Consider the following 23,120-nt stretch of genomic DNA (forward strand, 5'->3'; position numbering starts at 1 on the left):
TTGAGTGAAACTTACGGCTTTATTAAAGGTTCACAAAACTTAAGCTAAAAGCTGTTACTTAAATCTAATTACAGGGTATTTAACTTGTTCAGTCGAAAAAAGTTTTGGCTCGTTGAACAGTGTACATTTTTTGGGTTTTTCTTTTAAGATAAAGTTCTCGGTAACAAAGTTGCCCAAGATTCCTAGGGCCCTACGCACGCCTGGCATTGCCGTAGCACTTGGCCACGTTCAGCTGGACGCAGCTGCGCCGCTCAATGTCCCAGCCATAGTAGAAGGGGCACTGCTGCAGCGTCAGGAAGCCCTTGATGCAGTAGTAGAAGTAGCTGCACTTGTCCGGATGCGGAAAGAAGTCCGTCATGTGCGGCAGGCACTTGTGGGGGGCAAACTGGTCCAGCTGCAATGGAGATGCGATTAGTCAGGCCGCGAAAAGGTAGAGCCAGAGCTCTCCGAGACTTACAGGACACTGGGCGTTCTCGGGCAGATCGCATTGCCCCGTCTTGACGTTGAAGTGCAGCTGGTTGGTGCACTGCATCTGCATGGCGTTGCCGTGATAGCAGAGGTAGTAGTCCGTGCAGGAGTCGTTGCTGGCCATGAAGATCACCTGGGTGGGATCGTCGGTGATGGGGCAGCTCGGCTTGACGACGGGCGCCGCCTGCACCACCTCCACCTGTGTGGGCGTCTCCATGGTGGGCGGCGTGGGATCTACGGCCGGTGTTTCCGGCTCATCGGTTTCCTCCTCCTCCTTCTCCTCCTCCTCCGTGGAGGGCTCGTCCACTTCGTCCAGAAAACACTTGACATTCTCTGCATCATCACAGGTGCCCGACTCCGGATCAAAGTATTGCCCATCCTCACATTCACCCATGATGGAATCGTCGCCATTGCAGTAGACATACGACTGACAGTTCTGCCAGCTGGCGACGAAGGTCTCCGCCTCCGAATCGGCGCACTCCTCAAAGACGTCGCCCCACACACAGCCCAGGCAGGCGAGGACCACGACGGCGATACTATATAGACACGCTCTATGCATCTCGTTTGATTGATCGATCGATCTCAACTATGTTATGATAACTGAGCTCCGCTTGCAGCGATTGCCTCGATTTTATGGCCAAAACACATTTTGGCCCGAACATGCATTTCTTTTTAGCCTAATTGAATGCTCTGCTTATCAGCATGGCCTCAAAAAATCAAAAAATCGAAAAATAAAAAAAATCACAGAGTCTGAAATCAGAAATCAGTTTGCATGATTCACTAACTATCTATATGACATTATGTCATCGATTGACATTACATCTGTTTTGGAGTGAGGATGAGGGTGAGGGGGGAGCAGGCGATTGGTCCATACAGACTCTGCAAGTCGAAACACTCTCCGTTGTTTACATAAGACCAAACTATGCTTCTTCTGCTTCTGCTTCTGCTTCTTCTTTTAATTAATATTCAATATATGCTCACCAAGTGTTTTCAGTCCTCTGCTTCTTCTTCTCTTTCGTCTTCGCTGGCCAAAGCCAAAAGCGTGAAATGAAAGAAATCATTGACCTCAACACAGCGAAGCATTTTGGCCGTATTTTGCTTATGTCGGTAGCCCGACGACCAAAACGTGCCCCAACTTGTATATATGTATATATATGTATATAGGTATAAAGGTATATAATACATATGATGAAATATATATAGTTATTTCGGTACAGGTGCCTCGAGGGCCTTTACGTTTCTTTGAGAGCTTTAAGCCCTTAAGATATTTATCAGTGGTTCGGTTTATGGTTTGCAGGAATTGCCCATTACAGCGGTTCAATGTGTTCAAGAGCTTATTTACTTTATATTTCTTTCATTTGATTAGGACTCATTATTTTCATATACGTATGTATAAACAGAAATGCGTGACTTGAACCGGTTCGGCTTACACTTTTGGCAAATACTTTTTGTTAGCTCAGACACGGAGCTTAAACGATTCGAATCTGATTTAAGTTTATTTAGATCCTCCGATATATTTTTACAAAGATTCATTTATAAGTCAAGGCTGCATCAAATCTGGTTGCTTATTGACTTAAATATTCCAGATTATACATATTATACATATTTATACATATATATATATATACATATTTATACATATATACAAAAATAAACTTGATTTCAAACTGTGAAAGTTCTTGTATTTAGACAACGGTAAACTTAAGCTGAAATTCATTCAATTATTTTCTGGTTTCACTTCATATTGATTCATAAACCGTTTCAATGCGATTTCATCTAGCTAAAGAGCATCTACAATTCGTTCAGTTTGCATCGAACTTTCTCGCTCTTCCCGCTATTCGCTGTGATATAAATCACACAATTATGTGAATAGCTTTTTTTTTTGCACCATCATGGGAGCAGGCCAAATACCATTCGAGTGGATGGCATATTGTTTTCAATACCCTACCAGCGAGCAGATGGGGTATATATGCGATATGCAAATGAGTAAGGGAAGAGAGGGAGCTGGGGAGAGAGAGAGAGAGAGGAAGCGATAGATGAATAGAGAGTGAGAGAGAGAGAGAGAGAGAGAGAGAGAGAGAGAGAGAAAGAAAAGAACTTAACATTGTAATAATTTAACAATATTAACAAAATATTAAGAAATCTTGTTTACCAGCTCTGATCGATCCACTTCGTAATCTTCAACGTCTCTAAATGAATTACGATTTGCTAAGATCTATAAACTCAGCTTAGTCTACAAAATTGATAGAGACCGTTATGTTGCAGGGTATTGCCCAGTCGAGCGCATCCACTTAATGCATTGCTGCTGCTTTTATTTTTGATTTCATTCTAAATTTGCACAAAATCTAATTTATTGTCAAGCATTTGGCCAATACGATAAGACAAGAGCGTCTGCCTGCCTGCCTGCCTGCCGGGCCGGGCCGGGCGGTAGTTGATCGGTGGCTCTTGCTGCTCCGTTGGCTGACTTTATCACCTTTGTGCACCTGTAAGGCAAACAGAAATTAAAAATGAAGTCAAGACAGAGATGGAGAGAGAGGGGGAGAGGGTAAGACCTTTATATGTGTATTGCACGTGTAGTGATATTTGTTTAAACAAGTGCGAACGTAACCAATTTTGTTTCATAGATCGACGCTATGTACACATACATAAATATATTTACTTTTTATAAAATGCACTGACAGATCGGACAAAAGACACGATCGAGCCAACACAAAAGGCTGATCAATGCATGCGCTTTGTGGACTCAGTTGTAAAAGTCGACGAAGTCGGCAAAACGTCTACCGAGATCTGTTTATATGTTTACACACACACTCAGACAGACAGGTATAAGGTGTGCGTGTGTGTGCGTGTGTGTGTGTGTGTGCGCCATAGATGGATCGATCAGTGAACTGCATGTTTAATTTACAATACACATGTACATTTATTTACAAGCATGTGTTAATTTCATTGTACAGCTTGTACAAGACATTTATATTAAGACTGAAAACGAGCGTATGTGTGTGGTAGTGTGTGTGTGTGTATTATATATCCATATATATATATCTTTTTATATATATATATTACCTAGCTGTTGACAATGACTATGACTTTAGAGCGAGTCCTGAGGGAGCCGAATAAAAAATGTCATTGTGTTCATAATGAAGTCATGGCTTATTATATGGAATGTATTAACAAAAGACCGGGAAACAGAACTGATCGAGAGACAAATAGACGAAGATTAAATGCTCTGCCAGGTTGGAGTAGATATGACAAATGTATCAAGATAAACAAAGAAATACAAGACAATTTAGAGAACAGAAAAAATATCGTAGCTCACGAGTTGACGAAGATTAAATACCCTCCTATCTAATAGATAGATTAACTATATTTAACACACCTACTACAAGCAAAAACAAACATACGAAATTCACTAGAAGTTTTTAAAGCAGAGATCGGTAAAAATTGATCGGAATGTTAAATGGATGTAGATTGAAAACACTGCTATCTAAATGATAGATAGGGTGTATAAATAGTAAATGCTAAATATGAATTAAATAGAAGAAGCATAAATACCTATAAGTAGCTGGTAATTATCGGAGAATAGCAATCGGAGAACGATTAGACTAAGATTGAATACCATACAATACAGGCCGATAAACAGATATAAATATGACAAGCAAACATGGAATAAATAGTAGAACATGTAAATAATGTATTTTTATATATATAGAAAATGCAAATAAATTGTATATTGTTTACAAATTATCACGTCAAGATCATAAATGAAAGGTTCTATAAGGGAAGATCGTAAATCTAGCAGATGATGATCAAATATATACTGTATATATACATATATGTACATAGAAGACAGTAAAGGTTAGTAGCTAAGCAAGGCACAATAATAAGAAGAAGAAACAGGGAATGATTATCTATAAATGAGGCCCGTACAGCCTAATAGCCCGCATATTTTTCTCAGCTCAGGGTAGCTTGAAGGCTCTTTGAAAGCATGTCAGTTGGTCAAATGAAGAACAATATGTGTTTGGGTCAAGGAAAAGAACTCAACTAAGAGAACTTATATAAAGAGATGTAGAATGAGCAAACTAACACAGAGTGAGGTAAATGAAATGGGAATTTTTACTTTAAGGAATTTTGAAGTTTGACTATGCTAATTTCTTATATTGGTTCGAATTAAAAGATATAGCTAAGATACCCAAAAATACATAGTCAAGAGATTAGGCTCTCTGCAGACAATGACAAAACTATGTCAAATTTATAAAGCCCAAATTTTGTTTATTAATTTTTGTTTTCTTTTGAATTTTGCTCTTTATTTATTTAATTATTTTTTTTTTTTTTTTTTTTTTTTTTAGCAAAAACTGAAGATAAAGTCTCCAAAGCTTTATGAATTGTTATACTTAGTAGGCCAAAGCAATAGCTTTTATTAGTATTTCGGTAGGTATTTCCTTAGAGATCGTGAGTGTATCTAAAGGCAGATAAACATGCGTAAATACAAACATATTTTTAGCTGCTTGACATATGTTTCTTGTTTTTATTCTTTAGTATCATCAAATATTACACAAAAACAAGAAAGAAAAATGAAAAAGCTGCAGGCACAGCTGCGTTTCAATGCAACTAATTATAGGCATTGAACAGCAAAAGGTATTGTTTAAATAAATTTTCCATTTCAATTTCGATTTCAGTTCCAGAACTCGAAAAGAAGTCTCGAGTAATATGAAAACTAGATAGGTTTATCAGCTAAGTGGGCGCTGGCATTATCTTTGCGCCAGGTTGATCTATAGCTTCCTCAACAATTTTTGGCAAACTAATGAGGTTTTTCCCATGAACTGATATTTGTCGCCCGCTGCGAATAGCTAATGAAGGCACGGCTCGTAAATCAGCTGTCCTGCGAACCTTTTTGTGAGCCTCATTAGCTGTGGCTCACTTAGGAGATATGATAATTTCATATAATAAATATAATTATAAGCGAAGTCATATCAGCAGCACACAAAACAATTAAAGAAAAAGCAATTTCTATAACAATTCTTATAGATCGACAAATTGTTTTTCTAACTATCATCAAGGAAGTCATTAAATTATCACATTTTTTCTTCAATTTGGCATTTAAATCTAATCTAAATAAAAAGTTTATTTATTTTAGTTTTGTTTTTATTTAATTTTGTTGCTGTTGAATAAGTGAAGTACAGATTAAAATGTTGATGCAGATAAACAACATGCGAATCGCAGTAAGCGGCAGACCAACAGACACCGACGGCCGCGGCGACACCTAAATTGCAACAACAACAACAACAACAGATACTGTATGTACGTAATGTATCTTGTTTTCCAGTGAAACCCAAAGGCAGACACACACATACACATATAATCTCAAACACTTATATACACACCCATATATCTACGGCTTTTTGTTGTGATTCACAAATCAAATAATATAAAATAATAATAAAGACTTGAGCGCTGCGCGAAAAATATTTGTGCCAGCCAAAGACTGTGTCTCTCGCACACGCACACACACACACACACACACATGCACACGCACAGAGAGACACACGCCCTCTCTTTTTTATGCATGCCTGTCTATACTATATAACTGTAAAATCCACTTGAAGCGCCAGCGCACGATCAAGCAAATTGAGAAGAGAACGCGCGCGCGAGCGCACAAAGAGAGTTAAATTGCTAGAGAAGAGCGTAATCAGCGAATGAGCGAACAAGCAAACGAAAAGGCGTGTGAAGAGCGCAAAAAATAATTTGATGTGTTTTTGTAGTTGTTTTTGGTTTTCGATTTGCTTTTTTAGGGGCGGTGTTGGGCCTCTGGCTGGGTTCGGGTTCGGTTCGGCCTGGCAGCTATGCGGGTTCAAATGCGGCCAGCATGACGAATTATTACAGACACACATACATACTCACGCATACATATTTGCAGCTATAAAATGAAATTATATAGACTCACGAATACAATGCACATTCTCAATGATTCGCGTCTGCATGTACTTAGCTCTGTGTCCGTGTGTGTGTTTGTGTGTGTACGTTAAATATTAAAAGATCTCTGGGGCGGCTGGCGTCTTGCCCGAGCTATCAAAGCTCATTGATCTGGGCTAACGTCGACGCTCGGTTTGTGCGCTGCGCAGCGCTACTTTGCTCTGCTCTGCGCCTGCCTAGGCACCAGGCTATATTTGAGACTTTCCCGCACCCGGGAGAGGGGGACTTTTTAATTTTTGTTATTTTCTCGTGCGATAATCACGAACAGGCGACCGGTTTTAGCCTGTAAGCCTGCCCAACAATTCGATATACATATGGGTTTTAGCTTTGTTCAAATACACAACAAAATTTGTAGCCAAAGCTCTCAATATGTAAGTATATACATATGTATGTATGTGTGTACGTACGTAAGTACGTATTTATATGTATATATGCATGTTTGTATGTGTATTTGTGCATACAAATGTATGTATGTGTATTGAGGCTCTGCCTCTCCATATGTATTACACAAGCATTTGTGAAAACGTCGTCGCCATCGCCGTCGTCATCACCGCTGTATCTGTGCCTGGCTTTAAACCGGATCTTTGGTTTGAAAGTACATTCACTTTATGCCAGTGCTGTTGCTGCTGTTGCTGCCGCTAGCGTTGACGCTGACGTCGCTGCAGCCGGGCCCAGGCAAACAGCCTTCAAATGACAAAAGCTAGCCAACTCGCTATGGCTTGGCTTGGCTAACTGGCTAGCTGACTGGCTTGGCCAGCTAGACGTTGACTGCACATGCGCATAGTTCAAATAACTTGGTCAAGTTGACAAGATCAGCAGCAGCATTTGCTGCAGTCGCAGGCGTCGCAGTCGACGTCGCAGCACAGCGCAAAGTGTTGCTAAGCGGCAGCGACGAAGCCGGCCACAGCGCTAGAGAGCTGCAGAGTGCGCTAGAGCATGAGGGGGGAAAACCAAATCAAATACCAACAACAAAAAAGAGTCTATAATAAAAAAAACAGGTTAACAAATGTTGCCGCAACAGTCAACAGCAGCAGCAGCAGCAGCTCCAGTGGCAGCTAACGTCAACGTCGGAAGAAACTTGTTTTGTTTTTTCCTATAAGTCTTGCCTTGACGTCAAAGCCGGCTTACGACGAGGATGACGACGGCGACGGAGACGGCGACGAGCGACGCCTGCTTACATTCACTTTACAATGAGCAAAGAGCGTGAAAGTTAAACTAAGAGAGCGGCGCAGCAAGCAAGCAAGCCGGCAACCGGCATTGTCAACGGCAACAATGTGAGCGCGGTTGAGGGAGCTAGCGAATGTACGTTAAGTCATTCACAGCGCTCTTTTGCTTCACTGTGTGTGTGTATGTCTGTGAGAGAGAGAGCGTATCTGCGACGACGATGTCGACGATGACTGCGGCTGCTGCTGGCAGTTCGTTCGCATTCACAAGAATTTCACCGACATTTAGTTTAGTACCGTTTTTGGCTGCAGTCGCACTACGGACAATATTCTAATTGTGCTAACCAATCATACATGTAGATATACATACATATATACAATCTATATATGTGTATGTGCGCATTGTATAAGTATGTAAATAGAAGCATACACAATTCAATTAAAATAGCGGCAACAGTTAATGATATTAACTACACATTTTAAATGTTATTATACATGGCCAACGCCAGCCATATGGAAAACGAAATCAAAATCAAAATCAAAATAGAAATGCAAATGGAAATGGAAATGTGCTGCTGTACCAAACACAAAAATTGAAATCATTAAATCTAAATACACACAACTACAAATAATCATTAATAACAATTTACTATGGAAATCTAGTGAAAATCGAATGTGTTTTGATTAAATGCTATACAATTTATAATTACAATAAATCTAAAAAAAATAAAAAAATAGAATAAATAAAAGCCAACAAAAGAAAGCCCCCTACAAAACGCGTGCAACAAGTTAAATCCAGCTACAAGTTGTAAACCAAGTTAGAACTACACTCACACATACACAGACGCGTACACAAATACTCGCTCGCTCAATACACACACACACACACACGAACACACATAGACTTTAACAATGTCAAGTGAAAACATTCTTTGGAAGCAACAGGTTTCGCCCTAATAAGTGTTATAAAGACGCGCGTCCAGAATTGCTGTCGACTTTAGCCAGAAATCTTTATATGTATAAACACAAACACACATATATCTATATATATAACATAGTTAATGAATTTATCAGTAATATACACCGATATACACACATATACAGTGTTTAAATACAAAGCAAAAATTGAGGAAAATAGAAAATAAGAATTTGTGTGACTGCAACCAGTTGGAACGAAAGTCGAACAAAAAATAAAAGAAAAAACCTGAAAAGTTCTTAGAGCGCGAAATAGAAAAGAGACGAAAGAGCAAAACCTCAATATGGATTCATTTTACGATGGCGACCTCAAAGATATATGGGACTCCGATTTAGATCCGGTAAGCGAAATGTCCAAAGCTTTATCAGCTTTTTTATATTTCATAATCAGATACGATAAGCAAACGATCTTAAATAAAAGCCAGATATACATACAAACATATGTATATACATATATGTATATGTACGTACTACTTCAGTTGTTTACATAACTTTGAACTGTAGTAATAAAAATGTAAACCTCTTGACATTTGAAAAAAAAAATGTTATGTCGTCATGAAATTGCATTAACAAATCTTTTTTGAGTGAAAAAAGCTAAATTTGTTAATGGTATGCAGCTAGAAAACATCCCAGCACCTCATGAGTATCACAGAGAGAGGTGGCAGTTAGAGAAAATTATTAATAATATCAAATACATACTTGCTGTTGATCTCTAAATATACTAAATAGCTAAAGTTTGAGCTGACAACTGGATACCAATCATATAGAGAGGCAATTTGAGTGAATTAATTAAAGTTGTATTTAGCGTCATTCGCGCCTAATCAATTAGTGTAATAATATACCGGTTTAGCAGCTCGAAACTGTGCTACCAATACTGAGAATCGCATAGAGAGATCATTCAAAATACGTCAGAGTTGCTAATCTAATACCCAAAACTTGTGCAGCTAGAAAACGTGCTTACATAGAGAGGTAACATTAAAATTGCGTCCAGTTTGATTTGCCCTTTCCAAATACAGAATGATCTTCGTGCCTGCATATTAAAGAGTTTCTATACTTAAAGACCTGACAAAATACATACACATACACACAGAGACAGAAACCCGTCTAATAAAACAACCTAATAAAACTGTCTGCCCGTCTGTCTCTCCGGCCGTGTGTCTCTCTAAAGTGCTGAGTTCAGAGTCTTGGACAGTCACCTGGCTAAAGGCAAATCTAATCGAGCCCCACTATATCGGGCCCTAGCTATGATATACGACAGCGCACGCAGCTCGCTGATCGATACACTATTATTATTATTTGAATTTGATTTCGAATGGGAACGTGCCAAAATTGAAACAAAAAGAATGTCTTGATATGATATGATATGGCATGGAATACTAGGCTAGGCAAGGCAACGCTCCAAGGTTTCTCAAGATATCTCAGCTACTCTCTTGCCTTAGCATCAGAGCAAACAAATAATGCTTTAGTGATTTCTTATGTTCAAAAAGCAATAACAACAACAACCACAACAAATATCATTTACATGGGGAAGGGCGATAAGGGGCTAGGTACATAGGTAGCACTATTTCTGCTTTTACGAAAGTGTCTCTGATAATGATAATTGAAGTTTTCCAAGAAATTAAAAAACAAAATGTCTAAAGAAATTTATCATTTAGCGAGCGAGCAAAAATATCATTTCTTACCACTTGTAGTTCGAATATAATGAAATATATATGTGAATACGTGTGTGTGTGTGTGTGTGTGTGTATTCTTCTGCTCTTCGTTGAGCCTCATTTGTGGAGGCCTGCTTATCGCTGCGGAAACAGTAATGAATACATGTCGCCGGCCGAGGAAGCGTACATTTATGAGTACTACGACTGACTACAAGACTCCAAACCTAAAAGAATCTATTACGGCATACATACACACAGGGAGCGAGAGAGGGAGAGAGAGAGACGGCGTTTGTGTGAGAGGGCGGGAGCTGAGGCGCTGCAGTGATAAGACGAACTGCTGCTATCAGCTGCCCCAAATGCAAAGTAACTAATGACTTTTTTTCTGTTATTTCTTCTGCTTCTATTCAACTGCACTTTAAACTGACAAAAACGCCCGACCGTGAGTGTCATTAAAGCCGGGAGATAATGCAGCACAGTCCGAAATAGGCTCATGCTAAAAAAAAGCAAGTACAGAGGACAGTGAAAGACTAACAAATACCCTAAGGACCATATAGAGCTAGCACGAATCGGAGAACGTTTCCAAGGAAATATTCCTGATTATGGTGGGTTCTCTGGTCCAAATTGAATGACTGTTGCTCTTCTAATGTTTGAGATATGTTAGAATTGGATTGATGTGCAGAAGAATCTATGAAACGACCTTGATAATCAGCTTCTATCGTGTAGCAGATCATACTCTCTGGCTTATTGACATCTTAGATCGAAAAGATAGAAAAGGTTAGATTAGGCGTCACGAAAATATACAAGAGGTAGATATACCTGTTGCATTCCCTTGAATACAGTCAATATACCCCATTACAAATCACAACGCTTGCAGAGTATAAAGACAATCTAAAACACAAACAAATTCCCGGGGAAAACGCGCGTGCAGTTTTTCCCGCCGTAAGCAGAATGCCGTTGTGAAGACCCGGGGCGTGCGCCCTCGATTACGTCAGAGACTGCAATAGGCACACACGCACATACAGATATGCATGTGTTTGTGTGCGTGTGTGCGTGTGTGTGTTTGTGTACTATGTCTAAGGCACAATAAATATTCATAATATATTGGCCCATACGGGACCCCCATTTGAACTTCACTTTTGGCATTATTTCTATAAAAATTTCTATAAAATTTAAATTATCATCGTTTCAAGTTGACGTTGAAAATTTTGTTGCCCGCTTTTTGGCCATGTCATATCAAAAATCTTATCACAGGCCCATTTTGTAACCGAAAAAAAGCAAAAGGAGCCAAGTGTGAGATAAGGCCAGAAATAGTTTTGATTACGCGAATACAATAAATAAGAAAATGAGAGATATATATATACAGGTATATATGTTTGTATTTGTATAGTAAATAAAGCTGCATTGGGACTTTTCCGCATGTTAAGTGGCTAAAACAACAACAAAATAAGTCCAGATAATCCACCTCGTCGGAATTACTTCGCAATAAAAGTGAAAACCAGAAAAATTAACAATGAAATTCCAGAAATATTGTTTTTATTTTTGTTTTGTTTTTACTTTTAACACTTTATTGAGATTCGCTCGACTAGGGTTCATCAGCGCAATCTGTCAATAGACTGCGCGAAGGGGAAAAACCCCCTTTGGGGATTATCATTGCTGCCTGATTGAAGTGCTCGCTTATCAGAGCTGTCAGTAACTGATCGTATTCTAGTATACACACACATAGAGATTACTTCCACTATTATTGAATAATTAGAAATATTCTGAAAAATAATTAGCATTTTTGGTAATTACGAGAGTTCAAAGTAAATGGAAACAATATTAGAAAATACTAAGTTAACACGAAGTGATTTTTAAAGATAAAACAGAAACTAGTTAAATAAATTAAAAATTTTATTTTGGATGCTATCTAAACCTGAACTTAAGAGTTTACAATTTTATTATAATTAAAGTAAATATTTAAAATTAAAATAAAATCATAATATCAAAAATAGTAATAAATATACGTACATATGTGTAAAAATCTGACTATGTGATAAATTATTTCATAGTGGGCTCTATCTTTAAACCCAAGCGGAACTCTAAAAAATAGTTTTTAATTTAACTAAGCAACTTTTTGGATATTGTTAGACGAAAGTTGCTTCCTTTGAAAAAACTTTGGAGCACATAATGCCCATGGCCATGCCCGTAATTCATTATAGTGGTCCACTGTTGCTTGCATTGTATTGCGAGTTGTATTGATAAGGACTTAGACATATTGCTGCTGGATGCTAAAACGAAATTCTATTTTAACATTTCGTTCAACGATAAGGCCGTACATGTGTTGCTTGGAAACAAAAACGTTACGCTAGACAGCATTCCAAATTAATCTTATATATGAATATACATTCATGTATATGAAGATGTGGATGTAGATGTAGGCGTAGATGCATACATACATTGTACTAGGCTCTTTAGACATAGACGAACGCTGCTACAAAAGGGTTGTTCACTTCTATGGAAAGTGGTACCATTGGTACTATATAACATACATATAATGTATAGCTTATATATCTTTGTACAGAAATATATTATTTTAGGGTAATTTATGCTAGAGTCTGTTGTTAAATAATGCTGACACGATTAAGATTGTAAAGATTGTTTATCGACTATTAATACTTAATACTTAAATAATTAAATAATTGAATAGCTCAAGATTTGTAATCCATTGTTCGTCTAGTGAGTCGCACTGATTGCCCGTCTGTTCTATAAAACGGTAAAACCATTTAGATATTTTCATTTATCGAGCGTTCACCTTATGAATCACATTAACGGCTGTTCTCAATAAGAAACCAATAGAAACTAACTGTAGATATTTAAATAAAGGTATTCTGATAGTGCTCCTATTGAATCAAATATACTCCCTCAGTTTTCTAAGCAAGACTAGATTATCTATAGGATAGGTTACGAAACTATCTGCTTAGCTATATTCTATGTATATTATTGAATATAGTAACTTGGCCGAACTTACATGCCTTTAAGGTCAGGTTTCAGCTCATTTAACAAATAAGAGATGAAAGAAATTTCGAGTTGAAAGCACAGTTGCAGCCAAAATCTACAAAGAAGAAGAAAGAACTAAGTGAAGACGTTTCAACATTCAATTAGCCAAGACTAGACTTGGTCTATAATTTCTTCCTCATTTTCTTAGCTTTTTTTTGACATTTTTTGGTAACATGCAGAAATAAAAACTAAAGAAGTACAGACAAATTATTACCTTGGCTTGACGAAAGCTTACAGCCAACAGAAAAAAAGGCAATCGCCTTCACAAAAGAATGCTGACCAAAAACAAAAAAAAAAAAAAACAATAAAAAAAAATTAGTAGAAAGAAGACAAAAAGCTGAAGCACAGACGAAGACTCTGAAGTTTTTTTTTCATAAACCGTTGAGCAGGGCAAAATTGGTAAGACCAAAAGTCAAGTCGAGAAGAAAATTGCAGCATTAACAAACAAGTTCAAGTTAATAAGTCAGCAAGTTTATTTAAACACAGAGCTTACCATTATTTATATACATACAAACAATTATAATTGTTGTGTGTGTTTTTAATACAACTTTCGCTGATATAAGCAAAAAGATTGTAACAAATTTTTGCTAGCTCTATGAGCGTATATAATAATATTAACCATTTCATTTGACACCCTTAACGGAAACAGCAGCAACAACAACGGCAAGAGCCAAGAAAGAACAGTTAACAAATGCATGCATATAACGAGGCATGTGTGTGTGTGTGTGTGTCTGCGCGCGTTTGAGGTTATGTTGAGTTTTCTAACGGCTTAATGCAGCGCGCCGCTATTTTAAATGCATACGAGAACCCACAAAACTGAAAAACGTGCTTGGCAACAGTGGCTCAAGAGACGGTTTGTTCAGCATATTTGAATAACTAGTTCGAGCTATGTATGTGCTCTGTGTGTGTCTGAGTGTGAGTGTGTGCACGATACTTTCAATATGGCATAAAGCTCAACTTTATATACATGTATGGGTATGTGTGTGTGTTTGTGCCTGTGTGTGCGTGTGTATTGCTTAACTTTGACATTTCCAATGAGCGTTGCAATCTGCAAAAACAGGTTAAAAAATCCAAAGCGAATGCCAAAAATAACAAAAGACATGCGATGATGGCAACACTGCAAATTTTGTGGCTTGTTTTGTGGCACATTTCTATGAAAAAAGTTCAAACATATGGCAAAAGCGCGCATAATTAAATTTGTATACACACATCAACACAAACACACAGGCACATATGCTGGCACATGCACATTTATAGTATCATCGTATTACAGTTAGAAAGAGAGTGTGCACAGCAAGAGAACGAGAGAGGACTCCCCCCACATCATTCATTGAGTCAACTTTCGCGTCCATTCATGCGAATTTTACACGCGCTGCGCAGTGCAGGATGCGCATTGCACAATTTACCGTTGTTGCTGTTGTTGTTGCTGCCGTTGCTTCTGTGAGTGTTGTTGCTGCTGCTCGCTTTTCTGCTCTCTTTTCGTGCTCCGAGTGCAAAGAGCACAAGGCAGCCTGCTCTTAAGTCCATATGCTTACGATTTTCGTATGTGGGCGGCCGGCAGGCAGGCGACCAGCTGTTTAGTTTACTCTTGACGTCAATGTCAGAGCAGAGCAAGGAGTTGACAGGCTCTGTGTGAATTATTCATAGATGGAATTTACAATACAAGCTGCTCGACTAGGTGGTAGGAGCGGATGTGCGGGGGGCTGTGTGTTGGAGGCGGTGGCAGTCTGTCTGACTATGTCGTGGGCGGCACCATATTGTTTTGTCTCCAATGTGCGTTAATGAAGTGTTATACGATAAGTGTAACACAGCAAGCGATGGCAACAAGTTGTGCAACAGTTGACGCTTATTACAGGGTGAAAATGGCATGTAAGGCGATATGCAGGGTTCATTAGCTATGTCAGCCAGTTGGCGAGGACTCTAGGGAACAGTTAAACAAGAAAAGGAAATTGTTATCGCAGCTTATGCATATTATTTCGAATATGCCAATTATATAAAGAATATTATTAACTGTAAATAGCTTGGCACGAGGGTAGTGCGAGAAGTTTAGTATTTCGAAAGTAATATATGTACAAAATTTATTTAAGCATTTATTTCTCAAAAAAATTATAAAAATAAATGTAATTTGCATGCAAAAGAAGTCGGAAGTGTTACTATTTATGGAACCATTATATAAAGCCCATCGCAATTAGTAATTAGTTTCTGGAATTGAGCTTATCGCAACATTTTACCGTTTTCCCACAACATCAAGCCAATCGACAATGCTTATTGAAGTGACTCAGTCAACAATATTGATGATCCTAAGTGAGTCACCCTGTGTGTTTGCTAACACAAAGCTCACTTGATCAATTGGTTTTTTGGCGTTGATCTACATAAATTTGCTTCCGTCTTATTGGCTATCGATGTTTAAATTATTTATTTATTTATTGCTATTTCGCCCCTGCGTTTTTTCTGTTTAGTGAATGGCGTCAAAGTCAACCGCTTTAGCCACTTGTGTAGAGTATAGAGCAACCGCAATGCCGCAACATGCGATTAGGAGGACCCCACCGAAATGGTGGTGGCCATGGCTACTGGCTGGAGTCTTCACGCGTGGGTTGTGCGCCCATTCGCAACTTTCACAACATTTCCGTTTTGCGAATATTTTTGTTGTCGGAATTGTGGGGAATTGGTTAACTGGCGGGTGGCTTTTACGTCAGGGGCGCCTTGCTGCTTGCGTACATTTCTCTTTACAAACAGACGCACACACACACATACACGCACACCTATATGTACAATGTGTTTGCCATTTGATAAGGTTAAGCCCGCATAGGACGCACGCCCACGCCATATCGCACTAATTGTTGTTGTTCTTGTTGTATTTACTATTAATATAACAACTTGGTTATATTTATAATACGGTAAAAAAAATATCGTCACTTATGTGACTGATAATTGTTGCCAATTTGGCTCCCATAGGGGTTGCCCGTGCGGCGTCAACTGTCCTAGAGAAGGTCAGCTGCCTTGTCGATAACAATCGTGCATATGCTATTTATCGATCATTATGTAAGCGTAAGCAAATTAAAAGCATCGATCATTTGGAGCTAGTTAATTAACATGGCCAAAAATAAACCATGCAAAAATATGTAAACAAAAAGAAAAAAAAAACTAATAAATAAGTTTCGAAATTTATTTTTTTCAACATTAATTTGCAACAATAGCATTTGAAAGGCAATCAACAAACTTCGGCCAGGGTTGCCTTTTAGCATTCTTCTACTGTTTCGTCCACTTTCTTTTTGGGCCACTTTACATTTACCAATTACCATTTACCACGCTCTTTTCGACTGCCAGCGAAACAGGCAAATGTCGAAACCAAAGCGCAAGCCAAAGCGTAGCAATTTTTCAAGTTAAAAAGCATTTTTGAATTGTGGGAGCACCTTTCACTTTACGCCGATGATCAACATCATGATGATGTTGAAGAAGAAGAAGAAGAAGAGGATGAAGAAGAAGAAGTAGCAAGCAGCAGTAGTAGTAGCAACAGAAAGACGGTGAGACAGACAAGCATTAAAATTGAAAAGAAATAAAGAGCAGCTAAAAATGCTGTGCACAACACACAAAGCAAACCGATACATGCATACATATGTCAGTTAAGTATGTGTGTGTGTGCCTACAAACATAAGTACACATGTACACAGACAGGCATACACTCACACAAGTGCATTTTTATAAATGTGAAAGGTTTTCGCTTGCTGCAACATTATTTAATCAATCCAATTTGTGGAGCAAGCGAAAAAAAACAAATCGAAATATATACATATACAGACATACATATAGACAATACGAAACTAAAAAAAGAAGAAAGACAAAAAAAAACTATAACCAGTTTAATTATTTTATGAAATTGTATTTTGTTGCTTTGGTTTTTTTTTTTTCATTTCTTTTTGTCATTTACACCCTTCTTGCTTTGCCTGAAACTACGAAAAAAAAAAAAAAATCAGAAAAATAAATTTAAATAAAATTGTATAATGGATCGAATGCGATATGCTAATGTCGGCCAGATAAGTATGTATTTACATACATACACATACATATGTATGTACAAATGTATATGTATATGTTAAATCTAAAAACCCTACGGCGGCTCATTTAGAGTTTTGTATTTGAATAGATTTGGAAACGTTAAAAATATGGAAAACGTTCTCATTAAATGCATACGTCGCGTTGCACGTGTGTGCAACAGGTGCTCATTTGCATCGATTGTGGTTTGCCACCGATAGCCAAGCGTACAATCGATATATGAATCTGTGTGATGATCATTAGATGCTTAAGCTATTGCTTAAGCGCTTTTTGCGGCTTAAGTGTCCGCTGAACACTCGAGGGCAGGTAGCACTTGACTTCACCTTTCATCGAACCTGAAGACAGCGAGAGAGACAAAGAAAAGATCACATGAAACCTGCAGCAAACGAACTGTTCACCGATGCTCCACATCTTTGATTTGTTCGTAACTTGGCCCCCAGCGCCGCTTTGCTACGATCTACAGCATCAACAACAGCAAAAGCAACAGCAACAGCTGGGAAGCAGGGGGCATCGTGAAATGCCTGTGAGCATTTATTTTTTGCTGTCTCTTGGCTTTCTTTCATCATCGAGCTCCCCACAATATCTCTTTGTATATGTGTCTCTGTCTGTGTGTGTTTATGTTGCCCGTTTTGGTAACATTTTTCAAGAATTGCTAATTCTCAACAATTCCAAGGTTCGTTGAACTCATCATAAACATACACAAACACACATACATGCATATATACGCTAAAGGCACGCACAGCACATACACACTAACACAGTTGTACGCTTTATTTACGCTTCTCTGCTGCCGCTGCTACTTTGCCGATTCTTGGCCGCTGCAGAGAGTCGGCTAAAATATGGAGAAAGCACTTGTGCAGGGATATACAAACAGACGTATGTACATGCAAACGAGGGTGGATCATAAAGTGTGGCTTGCGAAAACATTCCGCAGCTTTTCTTCTCTATGCCAGTGCGTCTCTCTATATTGGAATGCAATTATGTAGTTCAAGTCGAGAGTCATCGCAATTACATTGAGTTATCGATGCAGGTCTCATCACAAGCCGCATTTACGATCACCAAATGTCATCGCAATTGCACGTCACGTTCGTTAGTGTCGTTAATGCTCGAATACTTTTAAAGCCACCCTCGCGCATACCAGTGAATGCCTTTACATGCATAAGCATACATTTGTATGTATGTTTGTATGTACATAAGGCATATACAATGCACGCGTGCAAACGGTAATCAATGTTTAAGTTTATATGCCGAGTACGAATAAGTGGTAAGCTTGAAAGAAGACCCACACAGACAGACAGCGCAGAGAGAAAGAGTAAGAGACGAATAGGACAGAGAGAGAGAGAGAGAGAGAGAGAGAGAGAGAGAGAGAGAGAGTGAGATTCATACCTGTAGCAGCACGCAAGCCGGCTGACACACAGCACACGCACACACACACACTCATGCATGTATGTATGGCAGTGCCCGCGACGACGACGTTCCCTTTTCTTATGGCCAAAACTGGATTTCCCATTTGAGTGTGGCTTAGAATGTGAGCATTTTTTGTCGAGGCAAAAAAATATATATTTTACATACTAATGGGCTTTTAAAGCCAAGCGTAATTACATGCACTTTTTATCATGCTACAATCACACATACATACATACATACGAATATGTGTATAGTTACAAAAACAATTTACACACACATACACTTACTCTCATGCAGAAAGTGTCGCATTTATATAGGTCAACAATTTATGGCCGTAGATTTGTTTACAGCAATTAAGTAAATTCAAAATGTCTTGCTTTTTTTCTACACACACACACACACACACACACACACACACACACACACACACACATACATGCATATGTATATGTATCTCTAAGAACGTTTATTTTGTCAAAAACTGGCACATTGAGATTACATCATCGCGGCCAATTTCGCATTCTGGATATTTATATATTTTGGGAGTAGAAGAAGAAGCAAACTTGTTCCTGGCCAGCGGCAGACAACAAACAAACACTTGTTGCAAATCGCATTTGATGATGAGCATCCAGCTCTCGACATGCACATGGCTGTTATTCAAGGTTGTTTGGTTTTTTGCGACTAATCGCACTCACGGCACCACAAAATGCGATCCATTTAAATTTAATTTATTAATCTGTTACACATTTTTTGTATTTTACTCTTACTTGCTTTTTGCAAGTGTCGCAAAATTGGAGATGAGCGGCGAACAAAAATTGCTTGTAGAGTTTCATCGTTATCGATGGTTTTGTCCAAAGGACATGCAAAATAGATACAGAGAGAACGATAACAACTAAAAGCTTATCGAAATGTCTGACAGAAAGGCGCACTTTTTAAGTAGTTTGCCAACGTTGACATAGATTTAAAAGAATATCGAAACAAAATTGCAATGCCCTGTCCACTTCAGTTCTTATGAATTGATAAAGTTTAAATTACTTTTATTTTGATTTTGTTTGAATCTATGAGAATTTCAAGGGTACGATAGTGCCGCTGTCGCCATTGATAAGATTGACAAACAAAAATACAAATACAGACTTCGTAGACGTATGCAAGGCTGCCCATCTTTAAATATGTATGTATGTGAATATGTGTATGTATATAATTTTAAAAATATTGTACTTATTATTGTACTGAGCTATCTGCATGAGTCGTATATCTGTATCGCTGCGTTTTTGGTTTTACGTGTGCCAGCATTTCGTGCGAATCGCTTTTTAAATTATTTTCAGGGTATTTGTTGTTGTATTCTTGTTTGCACAAATAAATGTATAAATATGTATTTGTACATATGTATATATTTCCACTTTTGTTCCTAAGTTATATAAGCGTGCGCGCTATCGCCGTGCAACACGACTGCGACTCCCCATGCCGTGTTTTTCATTCATTTACTAATTACCTTTGCTATTGTTTTTTCTTTTTTTCTGCTGCTCTTGCTGCGTTTTTTTTTTTACAGACGGAATCCTTGAAAATTAGCAGTGATCATGATATGCACGATTGGTTTTACGATCGTGATGTCAAGGATCCAGCTGTCATACTGCACGATAAGCTCATCTCCGATGCGCTGCTCAATGGCACGGGACCAATCAAAACGGAGCATTCCTACAGTCTCAACAGCGATGGTGATTCCCTGCCCGATTCACCAAAAAGCCTGCAGGCGAAAATCGATGGTATGTATTTGTTATCGATATCGCATTGGGAAGGGGATTTCTGTTTAATGTATAAAAAGAAGAAGAATAAAGCAATAGATACTATCGATTATTTGGGATAACGGTTGAGTTAACGTTTTCTTGAGTTTTTCACGCTGTGGCTGTGTGGCTCTAGACAAGACAAATACAGTTGCCAGTTGGTGGCTCCATTGTGAATTTAGGCCATGTACATAGTGAACGACAAAACATGACAACAACAACAAAAACACAGTTGAGCAGCTTCTGTGTTTTATTTTACTTTATTTTTTAACTGTAGCGGTAGCATTTAGCAATTTAACGCAGTACTCGTGCATGAAGTTTTGTACTTTGACGCGATATCAGTTATTGTTGTTGGTAATATTCCCGTATATATGTTTGTATGTATGTATATGGGCGCAGGGTATATATAATTGCTGTTGGCCTGTTTTTTTTTTTCTCTCTCTTAATTTTTATTATTTGTAATTTTATGGAAACTGTACAACAACTGTGTAAATAAAATTAAAATTTATTAAAAAGAAGAGAAAAACGTAACTGAAAAAACAATAGAACATTCATAGCTAGTATTAAATGCAAACACAAGTGGCATGCCACAAGCAGCTGCTGACGCGCGCGTATGCCTTCAGCTCGTTGATCCAAGTAGATCCAATGTTTGGATCTGTTTGCATAGTTACAGAGAACAATATCAAATAATTGTATAATATTTGCCAACTAGGCCAAGCCATAGCAGAAGGCGAAATTCAATAAATTTAGGTTGCTCAGCAAAAATATTTATTCAGATATTATTTGATTCAACTTATGATTAAAATACAAAGGCAAGAGAATTGTCTAGGTGCAAAGGCAAAATGTTGAATGTAGTTTTCCACTTGTGACATTAGAGGAATTTAAGCAAAACAGTCAAATTTAAATGATCTTTATAATTGTTCTACAAATCCCAAAACAACTTCGAAAGTTTTCACTATTCGGTTCTTCATAGATATACATGATTGCTATAAACAAAAGTTCTGTTAGTCATGCCTCATGGAAATATGTTTTCAGTCTTAGTCTGATGCATTCACATTTTGCAGTTGTGACAAATGGCAAATGTTATTTTATCAAGTTGGCATAGAGAAAAATATGTTTTTTTTCCCCCAGTTCCCCCAGTTCCCTTAATTGGAGCAGACCTTTGATTCGTGTGGAAAATTGTTAAGTGTTTCCCCTTTGCTCACTCCTTTGCAGATATGGATGACGAGTGTTACTCTGGCAACGGTCGCATCACCATCGATCCCAAATGCCTAACACTACACCCGCCCGCAAGAAACAGTCGCAGCAGCGCCATGCTGAGCAGCACGAGTGGAGCCATCGCCAGTGCGAGCTCCGCATTGAGCACAGCCATCACAGAGTTGGCGGCGGCGAGCACAGCGCGAGCCACTGAGCTGAACCACCAGCACCAGCAACAGCAGCAACATCAGCAGCAGCAGCTCCACCAGCACCACCAGCCACAGCAGCACCAGCTTCAGCACCAACACGGCCAGAGCAGCAGCAGCGGCAGCAATGGGATGCACGTGACGCTGGAGCACTTTCAACTACCTCAACACTTAGCGGATATGTACGATGACAACGATTGCAGCTCGTCGGTGTCGTCGGCCAGAGAGGGCAGCATATCGCCGGACATCTGCTCGGATATTGAAATTGACGAGGCGATCATCAAGGATGAGCCCATGTCGCCCGACTCCAGCTGCCCCGCCAGTCCAAACTCACAGAACAGCAGCGCCCAGCAGCTGAGCCTCAACCTGGCCAATTTACAAACGGAGCTGCTCTTCGACCAAAAGGTGAGACAGTTTACGAAAAAAGTCCCAAGTCGATATAAAATTAATTCCTTTTCCTTTGCTTTCAGCATGGTGGCCTTTTATTGGCCGCCAGCAGCCAGAGCCTTATCAAATCGCAGCAGCAACAGCAGCAGCAGCAACAGCTCTTGCTTGGCCAGAGCAGCCAGAGTCTGATGCTGCCCAAGATCGCCATCAAGAGCGAAAAGCAAAGCAATGCCAGCAGCAACAACAGCAACAGCAGCAGCAGCAGCAGCTCGGGAAAGTCACACGCCTATGGCATACCCCTTACGCCGCCCTCGTCGCTGCCCAGCGATGACTCCGAGGGCAATTTGTCGCCGGAGCATTTGTTTGCTCCACTATCGCCAAATGCCTCGACGGCTACCACCAGCGAAGTGGCGCAGACTTCAAGTGCGCGACGAACGTCGGCGGCTATGACACGAGCGGCGAGCAACAGCAGCAATGGAGGCGCCACCAGCAATGCCACGCCATCGACGAGGCAGCCCATACACACGCCTCTCATCAGCTCCCAGCCAGTAAGATAATTCGATCACCTATGCCACTATTGGATACTTATACAACTCTCTCTCTCTCTCTCTCTCTCTCTCTCGCCCACAGAAAGGCTCTACGGGCACCCTGTTGCTGACGGAGGAGGAGAAGCGCACGCTTCTAGCAGAGGGCTATCCCATACCACAGAAGCTGCCGCTAACCAAAGCCGAAGAGAAATCGCTTAAGAAAATACGACGCAAAATTAAAAATAAGGTGGGAATTTCACTAAAACCCAATATACTTTATTATAGATCTATAGTTAAA

General features: G+C 39.1%; 2 protein-coding genes across 3 annotated transcripts in view; one reads left to right on the forward strand and one right to left on the reverse strand.

Moving 5' to 3' along the window:
• On the reverse strand, positions 1-13,319 carry LOC116803651 (peritrophin-1). Of its 2 annotated transcripts, XM_044010056.1 has the most exons (4): positions 13,236-13,319; positions 2,621-2,951; positions 458-1,175; positions 1-394 (listed from the first exon to the last, which is right to left on the reverse strand). In XM_044010056.1, the coding sequence occupies exons 3-4, from the start codon at positions 1,025-1,027 to the stop codon at positions 191-193; spliced, it is 774 nt and encodes a 257-aa protein (XP_043865991.1). In that variant the 5' UTR covers positions 1,028-1,175; positions 2,621-2,951; positions 13,236-13,319; the 3' UTR covers positions 1-190. The 2 variants fall into 2 exon arrangements, with proteins under 2 accessions (XP_043865991.1, XP_032587065.1); XM_032731174.2 differs by lacking the exons at positions 2,621-2,951; positions 13,236-13,319 and having other exon boundaries at positions 458-2,073.
• The window catches only part of LOC6582033 (cyclic AMP response element-binding protein A), a 17,656-nt gene continuing 2,408 nt past the window's right edge, over positions 7,873-23,120 (forward strand). Inside the window, exons 1-5 of the mRNA XM_032731167.2 lie at positions 7,873-8,917; positions 20,274-20,487; positions 21,721-22,313; positions 22,379-22,843; positions 22,926-23,069. Of these exons, the coding sequence (XP_032587058.1) occupies positions 8,861-8,917; positions 20,274-20,487; positions 21,721-22,313; positions 22,379-22,843; positions 22,926-23,069 (1,473 nt within the window). The 5' untranslated portion in view covers positions 7,873-8,860. The remainder of the gene's footprint in view (positions 8,918-20,273; positions 20,488-21,720; positions 22,314-22,378; positions 22,844-22,925; positions 23,070-23,120) is intronic.

The sequence above is a fragment of the Drosophila mojavensis genome, unplaced genomic scaffold (genome assembly GCF_018153725.1).
Source record: "Drosophila mojavensis isolate 15081-1352.22 unplaced genomic scaffold, ASM1815372v1 contig_74, whole genome shotgun sequence".
NCBI lineage: Eukaryota > Metazoa > Arthropoda > Insecta > Diptera > Drosophilidae > Drosophila > Drosophila mojavensis.

Coding starts and splice junctions, on each gene's coding strand:
- LOC116803651 (XM_044010056.1), bottom strand. CDS start 1,027: ATGCATAGAGCGTGTCTATATAGTATCGCCGTCGTGGTCCTCGCCTGC. Junction 395..457: donor CCGAGAACGCCCAGTGTCCT/GTAAGTCTCGGA, acceptor TCTCCATTGCAG/CTGGACCAGTTTGCCCCCCA.